The sequence below is a fragment of the Talpa europaea genome (assembly GCF_964194135.1).
Source record: "Talpa europaea genome assembly, chromosome: 8".
Classification (NCBI taxonomy): domain Eukaryota; kingdom Metazoa; phylum Chordata; class Mammalia; order Eulipotyphla; family Talpidae; genus Talpa; species Talpa europaea.
Window position 1 is genome coordinate 49,338,582 of NC_140075.1, and position 23,910 is coordinate 49,362,491.

At 42.2% G+C, this 23,910-nt stretch overlaps 1 protein-coding gene across 3 annotated transcripts in view; it reads left to right on the forward strand.

Annotated features, from left to right (window-relative positions):
* Positions 1-23,910, forward strand: part of TLN2 (talin 2) — a gene marked incomplete at both ends in the record, with an annotated part of 183,432 nt that overhangs the window by 93,099 nt on the left and 66,423 nt on the right. For all 3 annotated transcript variants that reach the window (XM_084240393.1, XM_084240394.1, XM_084240395.1), the window contains 8 exons: positions 1,707-1,829; positions 3,346-3,489; positions 4,653-4,814; positions 11,755-11,895; positions 12,335-12,516; positions 13,593-13,725; positions 16,951-17,052; positions 21,080-21,250. In XM_084240393.1, the coding sequence (XP_084096519.1) occupies positions 1,707-1,829; positions 3,346-3,489; positions 4,653-4,814; positions 11,755-11,895; positions 12,335-12,516; positions 13,593-13,725; positions 16,951-17,052; positions 21,080-21,250 (1,158 nt within the window). The remainder of the gene's footprint in view (positions 1-1,706; positions 1,830-3,345; positions 3,490-4,652; positions 4,815-11,754; positions 11,896-12,334; positions 12,517-13,592; positions 13,726-16,950; positions 17,053-21,079; positions 21,251-23,910) is intronic.

Consider the following 23,910-nt stretch of genomic DNA (forward strand, 5'->3'; position numbering starts at 1 on the left):
AGCACAGGAGCTTGTTTACATTAGTTTTTTTAAAGATTTATTTATTTATATAAGAACCGGGGTACAGGTCAGATGTGTGGGAGGGTGAGAGGATTCACCAGAGACAGAGTGGGGAACAGAATAGGCGGATCAACTGAAATACACTGCTGAGGGGAGCAGCGGGTGAGACAGGAGAGGTCTGTGCGCCATGTGGGATTCTCACCAGCCAGCCGGGATCGAACCCATGCTGCAGAGGCTGTGGACAGCTTCACAGCGCAGCACTCAACTGCCTGCACCACCAGGGAGGCCCCTACATCATTTTTACATGAGTTTGGAGGTGATAGCTATACTGGTGATGTTTGGAGGACTCGCTTTGCAATGGGCTAAGACTACACAGGATACTTTATGGTATTATGGATTGTCCACATACTTAGAGCCAAAGAAATTTGTTCTTCTTAGGTAATGTGAGGTTTAGAGGAAAGAGGGAGTTACTATACATACATATAACTTCTAACATGTTTGTCTCACAAGTCCTTAGGTAAACTGGATTATTTTGTATAAGCAATTTTAGGGAGTGTATTTCATGCCCCCAAGCAAGATCACTTACTGAGAAATGAAGAATTCTGCATTAGTTTCTAGAGTTGGCAATGCCCAATCTCCCCATAGAGTTGTGCTGAACATCTATGACCCTGGAAAGTAGGACCTGCCCTTCTGAATCTGATGAGTTCCCATAGAAGACAGAACACCAGACATTGGCAGGTACCCTGCCTCTGCCCATGTCACCTCTGTGACCTTCTCGTCAGTGCTTGACCTCTCTAAGTTGGCTCTTGAATATTAAAATCCCTTCTAGCTCTTATTTTAAAGAACTCTGGAAAAAAAATACAACAGTGGTTTTCCCAATAAAGGGAAATACTTACAAAAATTAGGAAACATCCAAAATGTCCAGAGTATCTGTCTATACACATCTTTTTTTTTTTTAAGTTGTTTTTTTTTTTAAGAGTTATTTATTTATTTATTTATTTATTTATTTATTTATGCAAGCACTGGGTACAGTCAGAAGCGCGGGAGGGTGAGAGAATTCACCAGAGCCAGAGCGGGGAGCAGAGCAGGCAGAAGGAGCGAAGTACACTGCTGAGGGGAGCAGCGGGCGGCAGGAGAGGTCTGCGCGCCATGTGGGACCCTCCTCTGGGGGCCGAGGAGCAGCCGGGGATTGAACCGGCACTGCAGAGGCTGCGGGCAGCTTCACAACCCAGCGCTCAACCACTGCGCCACCGGGGAGGCCCTGTCTATACACATCTTAACAAAAGCATATTTATATTTCACTTTCAATCGGTAAATAAATAATATCAGGGAAGTTGTGTCTTCTTTTGGGTATGACTTGACTTATAGCTCAGAGGATTGTCTGATTTTTATATTGTGGGAATTCACTGTAGACCATTCAACCATGAGATGAACTGTATAAATTTTTCTGTATTGATCTGTGTTTATTAACCATATCGACTTGAGAGATGGACAGCTTTAGGGTGAAAGAATAATACTTTCATACTCGTTTCTCTTTATGGAACATAAACAATAAAATTTTCTTGAATCTCTTCTTCATGCAAATAAAGGAAAATAATAGCAAATAGCATAAATTAAGTGACCTGATGTTAAGTTAGGAATGTAGCCCCCTTTGCCCCTTGGCTTGAAGGAATGCTGATCAGAGATTATCACTGGTTGTTTTGCAGGTTTTGGGCGAGTCCATGGCAGGAATTTCACAGAATGCCAAAACAGGGGACCTCCCTGCCTTTGGGGAGTGTGTGGGGATTGCATCCAAGGCTCTCTGTGGACTGACAGAGGCCGCAGCCCAGGTAAGGGTTCCCCTACTGTGCCATCTACAAATATCAGAAGTACCCAGATCCCTTTGGGAGGTGGAGGGACCTGAAACTTTAACTTCTCTGGCTACCACCACAGAAACCATGGAAAAGGTGGTGGCTCCTGGACTGCCTGCGGCATTTAGACAGAACATCAGTGACTTAATCCAGGAGCAAAGCAACCTGGGGGCACAGTGAGACAGACCAAGCACTGCAGAGCCAGCCTGAGGACTCAGAGACCAGCTTTACTTTTTAAGGTCTTTGTTACAGATATGCTGTTTGGGGGAAACAGGAGGCATTATTTAATTCAAATGTTCTCTAAAGCTTTAGGATTGCTCTTATCAGGAACAAAGAGAGGAAAAATTATACGCCATCATGCAGAGTCCTGATTGGACATGTTTCTCGCTCTTCTCTGACAGTCCTATGCATTTCCAGTAATTATTGTGACTGATGCTTCAAAAATGTCAGCATTTACCTTGAAGGATTTATCATGTGACAGTGCCTTGAGCCTGGAAGATATTACTGAACCAAGGACAAACATTCTTAGTTTGGGAAATGAGGTTTGGTATCCTCATCCTGCCCCTCAGATCTCAAAAGAAGTGAATTAAAGTTAAAATTCCTGCTCATAGAATGATATTCTCCCTATTATTTGTCTGACACATCAGAGACTTTTAAAGAGAAAATCTTCTCCTGTAGCCTTTTGTGCTCTTGGGGACAAAATATTGTCTTTTCTTTTTCTGAGCCATATTACTGTTTTTTTTACTTATTATTGGAAATAGTAGCCTAAATAATGACGTACTAAACTACGAGAGAAGAATCCCTCCGGTAGGGCAGGTCCCTGGGTTGGGTGTCCCAACAGTTTTATGTCATTAGCACACACTTTTTTTCCCCGTTTTTTAAGAGTCTTTTAAATATTTTAACACCCACTTTTTTTCTGCCTCTCCCATCTTCCCACCTAAGAGGCAGCTTCATATTATAAATCAGAGACATTCAACAGGGGAGGGGAAGGGAGTGCGATCAAAACAGGAGGGAAGAGCAAAGGGACTATGATGATGGTTGACAGGTGACTTGGTGGTGGGAATTTATGGGGACAACATCTGAAAGGAGAAATCTAACATGGTACAAAAATGAACAATGATTGTAAAAATACATAAAAAAAAAATAAATAAATAAATGCTGAAGCTGGCTGTCCTCATGGGCATACGATGGTTCACTGAAGCAGTCAGACATCCATCCTGGTAAATAACACCCAGAAGAACTTTTTGAGGGTTTCTTAAGAACAAGGAGACTTTGTTCCCAGAAGCCTGCAGCACACTCTGCTGGTATGTCCCTGGTCTGAGCTGGCATGGGCCTGTCCATCCCTTAGACCCATGTTGGCAAGAGGGATGAGATCACTCTGAGCCACTTGAAAAAAGGAATCTGAGCATCTGTGTGGACATCACAAGGCCATGATCCCCCATGGGCTCATCTTGGACCTTCAATCTGCCCTGTGTTTTTTTTACTTCCTCTCTAGGCAGCATACCTGGTTGGCATCTCTGATCCAAACAGCCAGGCGGGCCACCAGGGCCTTGTAGACCCCATCCAGTTTGCCAGGGCGAACCAGGCTATCCAGATGGCATGCCAGAACCTGGTGGATCCCAGCAGCAGCCCCTCACAGGTAACCACAGGATGAGGATGTGAGATCTGCAAGTCTTTAAGCTCTTGTAGGTGGAATGTGGGAGAGTGAGAGAAATTTATCAAAATTACTCTTCTTTCAGAGCTGGCTAAATACAGCACTGTGGGTTATGACTGGGGGCTCAGGTTGAGAGGTGGGAGGGGGATATTGCAAAGCATGGTGAAAGTGGAAATGTGTAGTGTTTGAAATTGGTTGCTGGAAGGCAGTGGGAATGCAGTAATCACAATGAGACTCATCAGGAGTCTCAGGATTCCTTTCAGTGCAGGGACATGTATTGAGGCCTTCTTTTGTACTCAGCACTAAAGGTCAACACAAGGAGGACCCAATTTCCTAGGCCCTTGGCCCTTAGTCTTGTTAGTTAAAGTTTGGAAGATGCAGTGACAGGGGCATGATGACAGTGCCAGGGATTCACAGAAGAGGGTGTGATAAATTCTTAGGGGCTGTCAGCTTCACTTTATGACATAGTGTTACTGAGCCAGGCCTTAGGGTTGGGTTAGAATTTCAGCACATAAATAGGGGTGCAGAGACACTTCAGGACTAGACAGAAGGGACAGCATGACACTGCTAACACCTGAGTAGCATGGAGTCTCATTTCTTATTAAGTAAAAGGAATGAGTCGGCCTGTATGGAAGCAGAGGCATCTTGTGTTTGCCATGTCCACTGTGAACCCTGGGCCAGCTTTCTTGAGGCAGGAGGAAGACTCAGGTAGAAGGGACAATACAGGACCATATGGACTTAAAGCAGGCCTGACAGTCTTTGCCTGTCCAGTTAAGGTCAAAGAGGTGCTACCAGCTTCAGCAAAGTGGATCAGGTAGGTTCAAGAAAGCAGTTGGTGTTAGAAAGTAGAGCCTGTTGATGTTTCTGAGCCAGACCCCTTTAAAAGGTACCTACAGCCCGCCTGTGGATGAGGAAGGAGCCGCTGAACTTTGATGTTTATTTTACTCACCTGGACTTGGACCTACTAGCACAGTGGCCACTAGCTTCATGTGGCTGTTAAGCACTGGGGGGGCGGACCTAGCTACAAAGGTAGCAGTTACATTGACTCTTGACATGTGAATTAAAGAGGAATCCAGGGCTCGGGACCATGTATGGACGCCCCCACAGGGAAACATGGGGTGCCCCCAACGCAGCTCCATGCTTTCTAGGTTCTGTCTGCCGCCACAATTGTCGCCAAGCATACCTCTGCCTTGTGCAATGCCTGCCGAATTGCCTCGTCCAAGACGGCCAACCCAGTGGCCAAGAGGCACTTTGTCCAATCAGCCAAGGAAGTGGCCAACAGCACCGCCAACCTGGTGAAGACCATCAAGGTAGGTCACTGAACTGAGGCCTTCATAGTACTTGCAACCCTGTTACATAGGGGAACGGAATACAGGATTTAAGCTCTGCTCTGCTAAGACTTGTATCTAGAGAAGATTAACTTCTAATCTGATGTCATGATTTATGTTCTTGAGGAGGAGTCCCTTACTAAAGGAGATATCTTGAAAAACCAACAGCCCTGAGCTCTACTAACCTAGATAGTGGAAGGAGGACCCCAAATTCTGTGCATAAGAGTTTTAGGGCCAGGGCCTCCCCGGTGGTGCAGTGGTTGAGCGCTGGGTTGCGAAACTGCCCACGGCCTCTCTGGCGCCAGTTCGATCCCCAGCTGCTCCCCCGCCACCGGAAGAGGGTCCCACATGGCGCGCAGACCTCTCCTGCCGTCCCGCCCGCTGCTCCCCTCAGCAGTGTACTTCGGTCCTTCTGCCTGCTCTGCTCCCGGCTCTGGCTCTGGTGAATTCTCTCACCCTCCCGAGCTTCTGACTACCCAGTGCATGTATAAACAAACAAACAAACAAACAAACAAACAAACAAACAAATAAATAAATAAATAAATAAATAAATAAATAAAACATGCCTCTATTTAAAAAAAAAATGCAAAAAAAAAGAGCTTTAGGGGCAGAAATCTGGTTGGAAGGGGATGCTGTGGAGTATTTCTTGGCATCACATTTGGGTAGCAAACACCCTGTGTTAAATTGTGTGTTTATGTGGGGTGAGTTTGAGAGGGCTGTCAGAGGGCTCTGTCATTGTTGCTAAGTAAACCTGGACCAGGAGAAAAGTTAGAGGCAGAAGGGAATGGGAAATTGTGAGAAAATCACTGTAATCTAAAAAATACCACTTTAATCGCTTCTGTAGTGTTTATTCCATTTCTCTCTTCTTCAATATTTAAAGTGGAATATCAACTTTAAAATGGAGTATTCCATATGCATAGCCACCTACCTCATCTTTGTGTAATAGGCCTCAGATTAGTTGTGAGGGGTGTTGGGCAGGCTGCCCTTGAAAGGAAGAGGGAATTAAATGGCTGAGCCATGGTATTGGTAGGTGGGCGATAAGACCACAGTCTGCCCTGAACTGGGACCCAGTAGGTAACTGACCCTGTAGCAAAGCAGCAACAGCCTGAACAGAGACCACCAGTAGAGAGCCCAGCACCCCCTCCAGGCCTCCAAAGAAGAGTGTCATGGGAAGCCAACTACCAGTCTGTGCAAACACCAATGCTCAGAAAGGAAATGCAGTGCAGAGCAGCTAGTTAGGGATTTTCATACTCATGGAAGATAACCTGCATTGTAGCTGGGACCAGTCCTGGAGTAATGTGACCTCTCCCTGGTCTCCCCAGAAGATGTGACACTACACATATCATTTTCTTTTCACTACATAAAATCAGTTTAATTAACTGGCTGGGCCAAGCAAAAGCAAAGTAGAGAACATTCAGCCCAGCAGCAATTGGGAGCCATCAGGTGAGGTCCTAGGCAGGTGAGGGCCCAGGGTGCATAGCCCAATCAGGAGCTTCTTAGCTGTTTAAACAGAGTCTTAAAGGAAAAAAAAGAAAGCAATCAAAAATATTCCTGTTTGAAGGCAGTAATAATACAGGTTGGACATTAACAAATAAATTAAAGCCAGGGCCCAGATATTCTTAGGATCCTGCTGGCAGTTCACCTCAATTACCACCATAATTCCTGTTATTAGCAGTGAACAAAGCTTACTTTTTAAAATGCTTAGCTGTATAAAGCCTGTTGCAAGTGTTTTGTGCATGTTACTCTTTCAGTCCACACAACCACCCAGAGCTTATCATCCTCGATAAACAGATGGGGCACTGAGGCACAAGGAGGTAACTTTCTGAGATGACCCAGCCAGGAAAGAAATGTTTGGAATTCACATACAGGTCCCAGAGTCCCTGCTCTTTCCGCTCTTGATCCTGCTCTTACTCCAGATATGCCCTTCAAATCTTTGGCATGAGAAGTCTAATTAATCTTGCCAACATGGGATGAAATCCTTGATGTGTTTAAAGTGCCTGTGTGCAGGTTTTGAGAATACGGAGATGAAAAGACAGCAAGAGAGTTGAAAATAAGTGACATCATTGTTGGTTACTGTATAAAGGACATATTTCAGTTAAAGTTGGCAATTTTCTGATCATTAAAAAACAGACTATATTTATAGATGGGCCAAGAAGGGGGTGGGAGGGAGGTGGCAAAGGAGAGAAACTATTCTATAGAAATTCCTGGAACCCTTTCCTTCCTGACCTCCCTGGTGTTAAATCCTGACCTGTCTCTGTGTAAAGCATCTCCGTTACGATCTCACCTTCTTTTCAGATTCTTCTCATAGTGTCAGACCCTCTTTGCAATTCCTTGCAGCAAGTGAGCTCTTGTGATGGTCTAACAGATAGGCCTGTGCAGAAACATGAGAGGAGGAAAGCGGGTGATTGGAATGTGGAGATGAAGGCCTGTTTCCCCTCCATCCCCTGGGAGTCTGTTACAATGCAGGAACAGCAGAAAGGAACCTATTATCCCTCACCGTGTCAAAATGTGCTTATTTTTTTCCATCAGGTAGCAGGCTTTGCCAGGGACAATGAGCTTTGTTTTAATTTTCTAATAAGAAAATTGTAAAGGCCATTTCATTGTAGCACACTGTGCTATATATGGAATAGATGCTCTATTTCAAGGGATGGTTTAAAATCCTATCAAATAGCAAAACAAGTGAATATTTAAATCCCTGCCTGCCTAACACAGCTGTTCTCATAGTTGCATTTTGCTCTAAGTTTCATGCTTTTTAGTCCTTGCTTTTCTGTTTTGAACAATGAGAATGTGCCCATGCTTAAATCCCAGCTGCTGCAGCCTAAGTCACAACGAAAGGTGAGGAGCCCAGCCAGAGGAACGTTGGCTGTTGGTACCAAGTAGAACGTGTGTCTCCAGGAATCTTAAGTCTCTACTGATGGTGTTCTTTAAAACCCTCCCTCAGCACTGCTCAGTAAGAGTATAAATCTGTACCCTGCTTCCTGCCAGGGCTTGTTCTAAATGCTGGGCAAGTTAGAAGCACACGGACGCCTGACAACAGTTCCTTCTCTCTACTGGTCACGACGTACAATTACCTGTTTTTCTCTCTTCAGTCGATTCATTACCTTGCTTCAAATCAGATGTCTGGAATGGAATGTTGTTTTAAATGTGTAGCCACTCAGGTTTGGGTGCCAAGTGAAATTGTGCAACAACAGCTTTTGTTTGTATGAGAAATTGGAGCATGGCCTTGCCTCTCAAGCAGAGTCAAAGCTCAGGGTTTTGCGATTAAGCATTTTCAGGGTATACCAGACACCAGATCCAGTTCTCATGAATCAAGTTTAACTTGGCTATACATATGTTTTCTTGGTCATTTTTATGCTTGGTTCAGAAAAGTGGGTTTCTTCAGTAGAGAAAGAGGGGAAAAATAGTTAAACTTCTCTGGGTTCTTATTCTTGTTGTCTTTGTCTAAGATCACTGGGAGAGAAGGGGGCCAGGAAGCCAGGAGTCTTCGGTTCATCTGAGGCATGACACTTTTTAGGTATTGGTTATATTATTTAGAAAAATGAGGGATTTAGGATTAAATGAATTTTTGATTCTGATGCACATGCAAAAATTGTTCCCAGACCCCTGTGATTTTTTTTTTTTTTTTTTTTTTTTTTTTTTTGCTAAGTGAGAACATTCAGAGACAGTGGCCCCGGGGGTCACGATTGCCCTCAGTAAAAATCTGTACCCTGCTTCCTGCCAGGGTTTGTTCTAAATGCCGGGCAAGTTAGAAGCACATGGACGCCTGACAACAGTTGCTTCTCTCTACTGGTCACTATGTACAATTACCTGTTTTTCTCTCCTCAGTCGAGAGAGAACCCGTGTGTTTGACTGAGAGGATTGTAACTGTCACTGTTATGACTGACATATATGGAATGACTATGTGGAAACTACCAGGCTACTTAAAGTTGCAGCAGTGGGCAGATTTGTGTATTCAGTTTACTTGGATGACTCAGGGATTCCGAGTGGAATCAGCATTCAGAAGTGAAATAGTACAAGCGCAAACCATCCTTTCTGATGTTCAGTGGCAGCTTCCCTTGGAGGAAATTGTTTTTCCTTTTGAAGATGATGAAAAATAATGGAACTTTTTCATGTAACTGCAACTCTGCTATAAGGGGTAAGGCCATGCTCCAACATCTCAGAAAAATAAAAGCTATTATTGCACAATTTCTGCTTGGCACTAAACCTAACAGTTGATGTAACTTGGCATTTTAGCCCACATTATTCAAGGTGCTGAACTGTAAATGACCAAAGGGGTATATGATATTTGATTTTTAAGACACATGCTCAAAGACTAAAAAATTTCTTTCTTTATTCTATTGATGCAGTTTATGAAACTGTAGTTAGAAAAGAATTCCTTGTGATTTACCTTGGATTGTCATCTTTCCAGTTGAAATTAGTTCAACCAAAGACAGGTGGCTTGCTCAGATGCCTCCCTCACTAATAGACTGAGAGGACTGTGGAAGGTAGAAAGGGGAGTGGGAAGAGTGTGGAGCATTATAAAAACAGGAGTGAGTAGCATCACAGGAAAGCTTGGTATCTTCCAGGGAGCTAGAATTTCATATCATCCCAAATGGAGGGGGTGTGATTAGCCACTGGTGCTGCTAGCACCCAATTTTCTTGGACACCTGCATCCACTTGTGCCATCTGCATGCTTTGTGTTGTGCCTGGGTTGAGGCCACTCTCCTGGTATATGGCACCCACCCTGTCTCCCAATGTATTTCCAAATTGCTCTGCAGCTTGGTAGGGACTAACCTCAAGGAATCAGTGATGTTTATAGTGCAACAAGATTAGAGTACTAACACCTTTCATTCTTCACTGCCAGAGTCCAGCACAATGCAGGTAACAGGTGCGAAATCAACATTTACTAAGGACATGAGCGACAGTATAAAGCAAGGAGTTGCAGGCACATAGGTGTTTCCATTGGTCTGGAAGAAATGCTGAATCAGTGAGATTTAGGGTAGAGGTCAATGGTGGGGAAGGGCGTGAGCAGAGGCAAGCCATGCACTGTGTTAGCAATGATGATGAATTAACCAGACTCTCGGGAATTCCTCTGAAAATATTAGCATTACAGATGTATAATTATTATCCCAAGCTGCCAAGGCTTGATTGGAATGTAGTTGTTATTCAGAAATAGCCTTTAAACTGACCATGCCTGCCTACTCTTGCCTCACTAAAAAACAGCAGTGCTCCCATCTTAGATCTGCTCAGTTTTGTAATGCTGGTGCCTCTGGTGTTTTGTTCACTAATTATCTAAATTGGCTTTTATATATTGCTCATAGTGGTTAAATTAAAAGTTTAATTGGTCATTTAACAAGAAAATTTACGTTCTTCTGCAAACATAACTGCCTTCCCAAATGTAGCCCTTAGCTGGGAAGCATCAGGCGGGAGTTGGGTGGGGGAGTGGCTATTGCTGTCACAGGCTGTTGGTTCTCACAGTCTTGTTTTTGAAGAGGTAGAGACTGGGGTTGGAGAACCTTAAATCTACATGTTAACCCTTTGTGAGGCAGCATGATAGGGATCACAGGCTGCATACTTGGGTTTACATCCATCCAGGCCATTCATTCATCAGCAGGATGACTAATCATTCAATGCCACTGTATTAACTGCTGCTGATTTAAAAAAAAAAATGAAGATAAGATACATAGACAGAAAACACACATTATTTGTGTGGAGCTCACTGAATTTTTTCAGGCTGAATACACCTAGCTAATTATGGCCAGATCAAGAAACACAATATGACCATTTCCTAGAAGCCCGCTTTATGCTCCTTCAGTCTTACCTGTCCCAAAGTCTTACACCCAAAATTAGTCTCACCTATTTTTATGCTTTGCACAAATTAAATCATGCTGTAGGACCCTTTTGGGTTCAGCCTCTTTAGCTAAATACTATATTTGTAAGATTTCTCCTTATTGTTGGGTATAGTTCTAATCTGTTCCTTCCCACTGGATTTCACTTTCTTCATTTCAGAGTGATGGATATGCCAGCCCTACTTATAGGTCAGTTATTTAATGACTTTCAGGTAAAACTTAGAAAAAGTTGGAAGTGCTACACAATGTGAAGTGTTTTTACAGTCTGGGGGAATAGACAGTCTTAATAGAGTCACAATAGAGGTGAAGAGCCCAAGGGTTATAGTCTCAAAGTAAGCAAGAAAGTGGCTCAGCTGCAAGGTTTGGCCACCTGGCTCATAGGGCATGAAGAGCAGGGCACTACTTGAATTCACATTTCTCCCTTGTGTGAATGGAAAGTAGACAGACTGTGAGATCAGCTGTCCTGTGAGCCACATGCTCAGCTTTATTTCTTTTTTTTTTAATAATAAATTTTATTTTTATATTCCCCCATACAATTGCAAACCCCCCATTCTGACCCCAATCCCTCCCCTCCCGCCCCCCCACCCCCCAAAAAGTGTCTCTGGTTCATAGTTTTTTGTTGATTTTGATTTTCACTTTCTTATAGTTATTCATTTTCCTGGTCCCTTATTTAAGTTTTCTAGATTCCTGCTATGAGTGAGACCATCGGTATTTTTCTTTTTCTTTCTGGCTTATTTCGCTGAGCATGATCCCTTCCAGCGCCATCCATGTTGCTGCAAATTGCATGTGTTTATCTTTTTTGAATGCTGAGTAATATTCCATGGTGTATATGTACCACATCTTCTTGATCCAGTCATCTATTTTTGGGCATTTGGGCTGTTTCCAAATCAGCTTTATTTCTTATAGTGACTAACTGGGTCCCTCTGCTTGATGGCAGAGATCTCCTAATCCAGTTCTTATTGTTTTTGAAATCACAAATATGTTCAGAAGTACCGTTAAACCACCTTCTTCTGCTGGGACAACTCCTATTACTGTGGCCCAGGACTGTTTTGTGCTTTTCAGTGAAATGAGGTCTCTGAACTTTCTTCTGTCAGGCCCTGGATGGGGATTTCTCTGAAGACAACCGCAATAAGTGCCGCATTGCCACTGCACCCTTGATCGAAGCTGTGGAGAACCTGACAGCATTTGCCTCCAACCCTGAGTTTGTCAGTGTTCCTGCCCAGATCAGCTCTGAGGTAGGGGGTCTTTGCAGTAAACGTAAAACTGGGTTCTTTCCTGGATTTGTGTGGCACTAAATGAGCATGAATAGCTTAAAACTTCTAAGCTCTCTGTCAATATATTAGGTACTACTATTGATATTGATGACAATATTTGCACAGATTAATGATACTCAATGTCTACACATCTTCTAAAAGTTTTGCATGCTGAGAACAATCTCTGTGCATAGGTTTGAGGCTGATCTTTGGTGTGTGTCACATTCAAAAATGTTATTTAAGGAGCAAATGACCCAAGTCCCCATCATCTAGGCCCTATGTGAGCCAACCTTGATGGTTCCTTGCCCTCTGTGTTTCCCTCCAAAGGAGAGAGGAACTGTCTTGTTAAAAGTTGGTTCCAACCAACTCATTCACTTAGTTTGTGTGCTCCGCCCTTAACCTCTCTACTCTTCTATCCCAGGGCTCACAGGCACAGGAACCAATTCTGGTCTCAGCCAAGACCATGCTGGAGAGCTCATCATACCTCATCCGCACTGCACGCTCACTGGCTATCAACCCCAAAGACCCGCCCACCTGGTCTGTGCTTGCTGGACATTCCCATACTGTGTCTGACTCCATCAAGAGTCTCATCACATCTATCAGGTTAGTTTCTCCTCCAAAGACCGTAAGTGCCTACACTGAAAAGGGAAGGAGGGTAAACCCATCAAGACTTAGTTAATACCAATTTGGTTGATCATTAACATCATCTTTTTCATTATCTCTTTGGGACATGTGCTAGCACTGGTCACAATAACTAACTTAAGCATTTATTTTATGCCAGATACTATCCCAAGCATTTTACCTGTATAATCTTATTTGAGCATCACAACAACCTCGTAAGGTAGATACTGCCATTGTTATCATTTTGCTGATGAGAAAATTCAGTGTGTAGATTTCCAAGGTCATCCCCAGGTCTGATGGCTCTAGATCCAGCCCTCGTTGCCTTTGTACCATGCTGTTTGTACCTAAGAGCTTAGACAGAGAGCACCACTGTTTATTTAACAGAATTTGGTATTAATTTATTTTGATAAGCAAAAAAAATATTATAGATTTCACAGTAACTGTGGTGTCTCTGACCTCCTGGTGTTAGCAAGGTGAAAAAATAACCCTGAGTAATATATAGCATTTTGAAGTTGACTGAAGTTCATACCCCCCATGACAGGATGCATCCCATTCCTTAGTATATTTTGTTTTCCTATTGCTTTTGAAACTTGGAACCATAAGTAGCTTTCTTCATTTCTTACGAGGAAAATCCACTCAATATTTTAATTCCCGCCACAGCCCAGCCCTTTGTGAATAGTATGCAACATAGAGACCATCGTATGTTTGCACTGGAAATAGCATGGACCTTTTTTCAAATAAGGGTTCAATACTGAAGCCAGTGATTGCAGCATCCAAATCCAAATTGTTTCATTTGCAGTTGACTAGCATCAGCCTGAGATGGAGGGCAGCACTATATTCTTCCCATCAAAAATAAGTAGCATTAGTATAAGTGTTAAATTAAGAAATGTACAAACTATGTGGAGAGGCAATGCCAAGTGTGAGGGTCAGGGAGTCACTCCTTAAACAAGGTAGTTGAGTCAGGTTAAAAACTAGACATGGGCTTCTGATCTACCAGTGCTGGAGCAGGTTGTGGGACTCACATGGAGCCTGTGTTTGTCTTGCCTTTGTCTTTTTAGGGACAAGGCCCCTGGACAGAGGGAGTGTGACTACTCCATCGATGGCATCAATCGGTGTATACGGGACATTGAACAGGCCTCACTGGCTGCTGTCAGCCAGAGCTTGGCCACAAGGGATGATATCTCTGTGGAGGTACACTTGGAACCCACTGGAAATTCTAGGGAAATGGTTCTAACATGTTTTTGATGTTAAGAGTTTCATCATTGGACCACGTTCCTCTTCCAAACTTCCTGGAAAGTTTTTGGTGGGGATGAGGCAAATGCTGAGTAGAGAGGTGTTTTGGTGAAGGAATCACATGCACTACTAGAACAGAAAGTTGAAATGTGGCTGAAATTCAAGGAAAAATTATCAATGTCAAAAGTGTGTCAGTAAGGTGGGCTTATCATATTCAGTTTAACACACCAGTAGAGCAAACTTGTGTGTGTCCATTATGAACATTTCTCTGTATGCTTCATCAATGCACTTTTTTACTAATGAGCAAATCTAACAATAAACTACTAAATTTGTTCCATTCAGAGATAAAGGATTCTCCCCTCAGCTATTCATTATCTAGTATTTGGGATCTTTTCATTCTGTTAATAATTTCTGAGACAGTTTGCTTTCTGGTGCTGTTTTTCCCAAAGTTGAGAATAGACCTTTCCTATTTTGTTCCTCTATGTTTTTTTTTTTGTTGTTGCCTGTTGGAAGACCCCTAATTCTTTCTCTCTGTTGACACTCAGAAGGTGCTTAATAAATATGGATGGTCTACTTACTGATGTTTCCCTTACAACCACTAAATTCATCAACAATGAACTTTGGCCCCTCTCTCTAACCAGTGGACCCAGAGTTGATACTGCTCATTTTTATTAATAAAGCTGCCTCTGTCACGCCAGCTTCACACTTCACACTCTCATTCTATGCAAAATGTTCAAATTGTTGTTAACTGGTTATTAAAGTATAATGTGACTACCAAAAAGCATGTTATAGCATGGTGAATTATCACCAACTCAGTGCAATCTGACCAAAAAATGAAGATGACCAGTACTTTGGAACACCTAATGCCCCCATTCTTTTACCATCCTCTCAAAATATATTCACTGTCTTGACTTCCTCCCTAGGAAGTAAAGCACTCCCTTTGTATTGTGTGTGCTCCCTAAACGTTTAAGGCAAATTTAACAAACCATCCACAATAAGAAAATGTTGCTGAAATATTCTTGCATTCTTGACTAGGGTCACATAGTCAAGAATGGGAAGTGGGAAGAGAAGTGATTGGGTAAATAAGATCCTTGGAAGTTTATGGGCATCTCTCCATCTCTCCTTTTCTCTCTCTCTTTTTTTTTTTTTTTTTTTTTGGTCCAGGATTTTGTTTCTAAGTTTGCATGTTAGACTGCCCCTTTCATTGACTAACCTCTGCTCAAAACCCCCCAAGCTGTGTGCATTGTTCAATGGAAAAGTAGCAAAGACCCTTTGTCTCATTTCTGATGAGGAGAACATTGTCACTTTGTCAGGAACCACCCCATTCCTTGCTGATGTGTGTGGTAGGTCCAGCATCTGAACAAAATCCCTGTGAAGATTCCTACAAAGGACCTGATCTTTCCTGCTATTACCTAGTGATCTCCACCACTGAATTCCCCATCTCCCTCAGTGAACTACACTTCTTTATAGCATGAATTCACTTATTGGAGATGGAGAGATTAATCTTTCAAACCTGGAAATAAATGCCTTGAAGGTGCTGTTTTCAATATTTGCATCCTCATCAACAAATACAGTAAGCCAAGGATTGGAGCTGAGCTCAATGAGCATCACGTCTGTCATTTTCTGCTCTCTGGGAATTAGTCCTGCATTCGTATTGTTGATCTCACTTTTATGTCATATCCCTTCTCTCTTCTTGCAAGGGGTTCTTTTTTTTTTTTTAAATAATAAATTTTATTTTTATATTCCCCATACAATTGCAGCCCCCCCCATTCTGACCCCAATCCCTCCCCTCCCGCCCCCGTCCCCCTAAAAGTGTCTCTGGTTCATAGTTTTTTGTTGATTTTGATTTTCACTTTCTTATAGTTATTCATTTTCCTGGTCCCTTATTTAAGTTTTCTAGATTCCTGCTATGAGTGAGACCATCCGGTATTTTTCTTTTTCTTTTGGCTTATTTCGCTGAGCATGATCCCTTCCAGTGCCCTCCATGTTGCTGCAAATTGCATGTGTTTATCTTTTTTGAATGCTGAGTAATATTCCATGGTATATATGTACCACATCTTCTTGATCCAGTCATCTATTTTTGGGCATTTGGATTGTTTCCAAAGCTTAGCTATTGTAAACAGTGCTGCTATAAACATAGGGATGCAGGTGTTCTTTGGAATTGATGTTTCTGTGTCCTTTGGGTAAATACCTAGGAGTGGAATTGCTGGATCATATGGAAGCTCTATGTTTAGTAGGTCCAGAAATCTCCACACAGCTCTCCACAGTGGTTGGACCAGTTTGCACTCCTACCAACAGTGCAGAAGAGTTCCTTTTTCTCCTCACCCTCGCCAACATTTGTTGTTGCTAGTTTTTTTAATATGTGCCATTCTCACTGGTGTAAGATGGTATCTCATGGTAGTTTTGATTTGCATTTCCCTGATGACAAGTGATGTTGAACATTTTTTCATATGTCTGTTGGCCATTTGCATTTCCTCTTCAGAGAAGTTTCTTTTTAGCTCTTCTGCCCATTTTTTGACTGGATTATTTTCTTTGTTGTTGTTGAGAAGGCAAAGATAAACAGCTGGGACTACATCAAATTAAAGAGCTTCTGCACAGCAAAAGAGACAATAACAAAAACAAAGAGAAACCCCACCAACTGGGAGAACATTTTTGCACCCAACACTAATGATAAAGGACTGATCACAGCAATCTGCAAAGAGCTGATGAGACTCAACAACAACAAAGCAAGGGGTTCTTAATTCTGAGGACATGGTGGCCTGGATGTTCCCTCACTCCCCACCATTAGCTCTCTCAATCTGGACAAAGTTGTCTTCCATTCTTGAAAAACTATGGATGTTTCACATTTCTAGTAATTATGCTAATAACCCAAAATAAAAATGTTAGTAGCATTGGCTGTCACTGTGGTTGGCAGGATTGAGAAGCCAATGGGGGAAAAAAGCATTCTTCAGGTCTGTTTCTTGTCATTCACAGGAAGAACTAGAGAAGGTAGGGATGGGGGCTAAGTCTAGGGAGTGAGGGTCCCTGGGAAGAACAGGGTAGAATGGCCACTTAGCAATGCCCAGGCATTTTGATGCCCATTTCTTGTGGCTTCCACTGTCTTTTCCAAAGCCCTTTTTAAATCAATGCAACTACATGGACAGTTATCATGGGGTAAACTTGACAGCTCCCTCTCCTTATCAGGCCCTGCAGGAGCAGCTGACATCGGTGGTCCAGGAAATCGGACACCTTATCGACCCCATTGCCACAGCGGCTCGGGGAGAAGCAGCTCAGTTGGGACATAAGGTAATGTGGGCCCAGGGGAACCAACTGAGATTGTGGAAGGGAGGGGTTGCTGTTGATACCTTCCTGCAGAGCCAGGTATTGTGCCTGGATTTAATGCTGGCTTATGCAGCATCTCTGGCCTATTCTCCAAAAATCACCACCTCAGGATCTGTTTTCACCTGCAGTTAAAACAAAAATAGCAACACAGTTTTTCTGGTTGCAGTCTACTGCAAGGTATGTATCTGTTGCTCTAAATGTTCACTAAGCCAGAGACTGAAGTGACATTCCTAGCCTGATCTCCCTGGTAGCTCACCTCATCCTGGTGGTATGTTTGGGGGGTACACTGTTCTTCCATGGTTTTTCGTATAGTCTATATTCACATGTGAGGAAGCAAAGCAAACATGCCAGCTTCACTCTGGAGAGTCAAACAGGCAAAGTAACCCTTCGGCTGTGAGTTCCTATCCCCGTTATTTAAGCGATGAATGGTGACTTTGCCTGTTTGGAGTTGATTTTGCAAATCCTTGAAGGAGAGTTAGCTTATGTGAAGCAGCCTGTGCCTCAGAAGAGAGGACAGAAATTGGATTTTTAACAACCTTTGGGGTTTCCTAGCATTTATCATTGCAGCCATCAGTATCAGCGTGCATGTCAAGAAATCCATGGCCAAAATCTCTGCAGATATTGATTTCAGAAAATCAATATTCTTGCTTTTTTCTAATTATAAAATAGCTTAAGGGGCTACTAAATTTCCTACTGGTTCTAAGGAGAGGTTTTTAAATTTAAAATGGCCAGTTCGTTTCTACCTTTTCAAGTGTGGCAAATTTCACACTTGAAATTTCACATTTCTGAGTTGAGTTCCTTCGTGATAATAAAAGGACTTGCCCACCTGTGAGAAGAGGTTTGAGAAGGTGGGGGATAGGCCTGGAGGCTAGAGCTCTGTAGACCTGTAGGTAGGGACTTCTGCCTGTATACATCAGTCAGAGAAACTGAGTTTGGCAGAAGAGCCTGACATCACTCCAGTGATCACTTTTGATACGACTTAAAATTTTGTAAGAAAATGTCTAGACTTCTTTGTGGGAAATATCCTTGTCTGCAGAAAGGTTGTAACTATATGGAACATTAATTCCAAAGTCAGGGTGGCATTGAAAGAAAAATAATTTGTCTCACTTGAGTTGTAGATTTTCTCTTGGTCCTTTGTCTAAACTGTTCTCTCCATGTAAAAGGGAGTTCTGAACAGAGGCAACCTACAGGCCTCTATCCAGAGGAGCTGGACTGTTAATGTTGAGGAGCTCATGATCCCCGTGCTCCATGACTACACTGGAAACAGAGGGAGGTGGGGAACAGACAAAAGTCAGGAAAAAGTCACATCCTTTCAAAAACCTTTGCCTACAGTATGTCAAGACTAATGACACTGACCATGTATTGAGAGCTACATAGCAGGCATTGTGGGAGTGCTTTTATGTACCTCATTCAATCCTCCTAACAATCTTAATGAGTTTAGAGCTGTTAAAAAATCCTGTTATATGGAGAAAGAAAGTCAAGTCTAGTTATAGGAAGCAAGGTGCCCATGATTTCTCAACTAGGAACTGGTGGGGGGATTGAAGCCCAGAGGCTCTGAAACCAGAATTTGCTTTCCCCATCACCCACACCTCGACTAAGTCAGGCACCAGCTTACCTGTGTTTTAATTATTCCCAGCACATAGCAACCCTTGACATTTTATAGTTGCATTAATGAAATGTAATTTTAAAAGGATGAAATTATCTAGAAAACGTGAGATTTGAATGCATCAATCATTTTGCTCCGTCAGTACGTAGAGGACCCATCCTGAATCCTTACCCCTGATGACCCACCAGTACTGTGTTCCCTTTGGTGGTCACCCCAGTATCCTTCCGGGCGGAAGAGGAGGCTCTCCAGTGCACAATGTGTAGGGTTGTCCACCCTCTGCCCCCGCTCTGGGGTTGTGCAGCCTGGGCCTTGACAAAGGTGTTTGTGGTGTGCAGAGTGGGGTCTGAAATCCAGCTAAGTTGTCTGCCCTAGCATCCATCATTTCCACCCAGAAGGTGGGGAGTCCTTTTAGGGTTCCTACAAAGTGTCATTTGATCCAGTAGCAGCCCTGTGCAAATGCTTTGAAAACCATTTCAAAGATAATTGTATTCAAGGATTAAAAAAAAGTAAAAGAGTATTTGTTGCTAGTAGTCTTATCTCACTATTAGCTCTAATGAACTTTAATTGCTTTTGGAACCCCATGTTGTCCCTAACCACACCCCCCAAAGGCCACCTCCCTCCCCCTGCTTTGTATCTGACTCAATGACAGCCACTGAACAGGTGAAGTGGCCTTCTTACCTCAGTCCTACCATCCAGCCTCTCTCCACCTGATGGGAAGAGGCATTAAGGGAATTGGTTGACTAAAGGTCTGAACTTAAATACACTTGATGGAACTAATTTAGCAATTAGTAATTGCCAGATAAAAGGAGAAGTGGAATGAAAAGTGTAATCTCTATGGTTTTCTGAGTGGGAATAGATTATGTTATCTGAAGCAAGAATAGCAAAACGTTAAAATCTCATATTCTGGATGCCAGGTAATAGTAATGCTGCATTATTCTCTAACTTTACTGTTTTTTTAATGAGAAACATATAGGAAATATAAAAAGTAAGAGAAAATTTACTGTAATCTGTATTCTATCACTCTAACACAACCACTACTTCTAGCATTTGGCATTTTGCATATTTTCTTTACGTCTTTCATTCTGCATCTTTCCTAACTACATTTTTTTTTTTGCTTCTGATTTTTTATACAGTTGTGAGTATAGTGCATCTACATTTTTCCATTTTAACTTATACCAGTCATCTTTCAAAAAGAATTTTAAACATATAAACACAATTTTATGTTCAGCCTTTTTCCCTTATAATATTAGATGTCTATCCATGTAACTACACACACACACATATAGCAGCTATAGATATAACTCATATATAACTCATTTTTAATGAACTATAATTTATTCATTCTGCCCCATTTGACATCATGCTTATTTTCAAATTCTTACTTTACCAAACAACACTGTGGAACATTTGCATAAGTGTCTTTCCATTTTTTTGTTTTCTTATATGCAAAGTTGAATCTTTACACACAGTCTATTTTTCCTCACCATCATCCCTTTTATCTACTGGATATCTGATTTTATTTCAAATAGTATGCAAAGCAAAAAATAACAATATTCTAAAACACAGTATTATAACTGTAGCAGAACTGAAATAAAAATTAAAAGTAGCAGTGTTCAAGACCTGGGCTTTACAGTGGAATTCCTGCTTCCTGTCTTGGCTCCACATCTCAGCTGCATGAGGTTGGCCACATTACTTCACCTGTCCGGCTAGCCTCTTCATGCAGTTTTTGCAGAGATTACATAAGGAAAACTATATGGTAACCAGTTACCAGAAAGTCTGACATGTGGGATGCACCCAGTAAATGTTTGTAACATTTGTTTGACATGTGGCCCTGTGGTGCCCAGCTGGTCAACTTCGGTGAGCTTGTATGTACTATTTGGTATAACATGGTGACTGTAATTCGTGATATTATATTGTATGCAGTATCTCCCTTATCTGCAGGGGATATGTTCCAAGACACCCAGTGGGTGCATGAAACCAAGGATAGTACCGAACTCTATACTGTTTTTTCCTATATTTAACATACCTATGATAAAGTTATATTTATAAAGTAGGCATAGTAAGAGATTATCAACAATCACTAATAATAAAATGGAAAATTATAACAGTATATGATTATAAAGTTCTTTGAATGAGGTCTCTATCTCAAGGTACCTTATTGTGATTGATATTTGCAGATGGCCATTGCTCATGGGTAGCTAAAACTGCAGAAAACAAAATTGAAGCTAAGAAGGGAACCATTACTGTGGGAGTGGAGTGAGGGGACTAGAGCTCTGCAGCTCTGCCTCTCCACCCATCCTTGTCCAGCCTCCTCCCCATTGGCAGGGCCCCTGATGAAGACACATGTATTTACATGGTGTATCTTTGACTTTTTCATCTTAAAAGGTGACACAACTGGCAAGCTACTTTGAGCCCTTGATCTTAGCTGCAGTTGGTGTCGCCTCTAAGATCCTGGATCATCAGCAGCAGATGACAGTGCTGGACCAGACCAAGACACTCGCAGAGTCTGCCCTGCAGATGTTGTACGCAGCCAAAGAAGGTGGAGGGAACCCCAAGGTACAGTGGGGGTTGGCAGGGACTGGTGTAGGACCACTGGGAAGCCATCACTTATTCTGCCTTGTTGCATTCCCTTCACTTTTTGGTGAGTGGCATTTGGTTTCCTGTGGGAAATGATCTACTGGGCTTCCTCGGGATCTTTAAGAGGAAATCAAGAAATAGATATAATTAAGCTTAGTTATAAGTTATTTTTTCCATGACAGAATGTGTAGCAAATGTCTTTGGGACAGAATAATATGTTTGGTTTACTGGAAGAAAACCTGCAATACCTGCCTCGTGCTGACACCAAGTTTGCACAAAGCAAAGCTCTGTTGTTTTCCAGTGAATGTTGTTTCCATTCCTGGTACTCAAATTTATTTATTTATTTATTTTTTTGTTGGATAATATAGTAATTTATTCTCAAATGCATCTGGTGAAAATGCTTCACTCAGTTTATTTCTACTTCTAAGTTTGAAGAGCCTTCCTCAACTGCTTTCTTGTAGAGACATTCTTTATTCTTACTTTCCATTTTTATTTTTTTTTATTTTTTTTTGGCGTTTTTTTTTTTAATAATAAATTTTATTGTTATATTCCCCATACAATTGCAGCCCCCCCATTCTGACCCCAATCCCTCCCCTCCCGCCCCCGCCCCCCTAAAAGTGTCTCTGGTTCATAGTTTTTTGTTGATTTTGATTTTCACTTTCTTATAGTTATTCATTTTCCTGGTCCCTTATTTAAGTTTTCTAGATTCCTGCTATGAGTGAGACCATCCGGTATTTTTCTTTTTCTTTTTGGCTTATTTCGCTGAGCATGGTCCCTTCCAGCGCCATCCATGTTGCTGCAAATTGCATGTGTTTATCTTTTTTGAATGCTGAGTAATATTCCATGGTATATATGGACCACATCTTCTTGATCCAGTCATCTATTTTTGGGCATTTGGGTTGTTTCCAAAGCTTAGCTATTGTAAACAGTGCTGCTATAAACGTAGGGGTGCAGGTGTTCTTTGGAATTGATGTTTCTGTGTCCTTTGGGTAAATACCTAGGAGTGGAATTGCTGGATCATATGGAAGCTCTATGTTTAGTAGGTCCAGAAATCTCCACACAGCTTTCCACAGTGGCTGGATCTGGTAGTCAAATTTAAAGCAAAACATTGTACAAGGTCACCGTGTCATGTGTGTTACTATTGGGGACAACAATTTAATAAGAAAATCTTTCTTACCAATTTGCAAGTGAAACATTTATTTGGCCTAAGGTGTCACCCAGCTACTTTAAATGGCCAAAGATGATGACAGCATGTCATTTTCTCTCAGAGGTAATCTTTATGTCAGAGTGATTATTTTACTTGTAAAGCCATCATGCGCTCTAAGTTTCCTCAGGATTCTGGTACCTGGAGAGAAGATTGGCGCTCCTCCTGCTGTTTGTACCTTCCACCCGCTGCCCTGCACAATCAGTGTGCTCTTATGTATCCCCACCTAAAACAGGCCAGCTGCAGGGAGCAGATACCATAAGGATTCGTGTAGCATACTTAACTCCAAGCTAGAGTGATTTATGTTTCAAGTATTCTTTGATGTGTTTTTGCTGCATCTGTAAGGCTTTAAATCAATATCATGGTACAGTGGAAAAGACTTTATTAATGGTCAAATTCACAAAATAGTAATTTCTGAGCTAACATTAATTGCTGATTCTATGTCACCTGCCATATCTTCTATCCTCATCTTACTTGATCTTAATAAAATTTGATCCTTCATAAAATGGTAGGAAGGTTCCTCTTTTAGAGACATGGAAGCTGAGGCCTTAGATGATTGTCCAGGATTACAGGAGTGGTGGGTGTGGAGTCAGGGCTGAACCTGTGCCCATGGACACCCAGACCGACTCTGACCAGATCAAGGACTGGAGAGGGTCAGGGAACACTGCAGGGAAGAGATTGGCTGATTGGTTTCAAAAAGGAAATGACCTGGTGCAAAGAGTGGCTTGAGGCATGCTGGGAAGAGGGGCAGCACATGCAAAGTCACACATTGGGTTATGAAAAGATTGTGACACCAGCAGAACACACAGCGTTCAGCCTGCTGTGTATGGGATATGCAGTGTGTGTGGACAGCGCGCAGGAGGGTAGACTCAGCTATGCTGTGACAGTTTCTTCTTCCAATCAAGAATCTGACCTTTGTTGTAAGTAGTGGGCAGTAGCACTGACCAGTCCATACTTTAGAAACACATCATGGACATGCATTTTCTATGGTCAACTTTGAATCATGTGTCCGGAAATTGTAAGATCCTAATGATGGGGATGCTGAAAATACTGTCAGCCAGTGCTCTCAAGTTGCTCTGAGTCTTTTGGAAAAATAAGTCTTATTGATGAAATGGTGGAGTAGAACAAGAACAAAAATAGCCATGGCTATTGTTGATTAGTGATAGGTGCCCCAAGGTTGGGCCAGCACCCCTGGCACCCTCCTCAAACTGAAGGGAACCAGGACATGACTTCCTGATCCAGTTCTGAGTTGTCTTTACTCTAGGGCTATTTACTGGCACTTTTCTACACTCCTAGCTGAGAGAGTTTCATTTCAAGCAGAATAATTCAAAATAGTTTTCTGAATTTTTAAAATGTTAGTCCATCTGCTTGGATTGCATGTTCAGAGGTCTCCATGGAATTTTATATACCAAGGCACCTTCTGATTGGGAACATA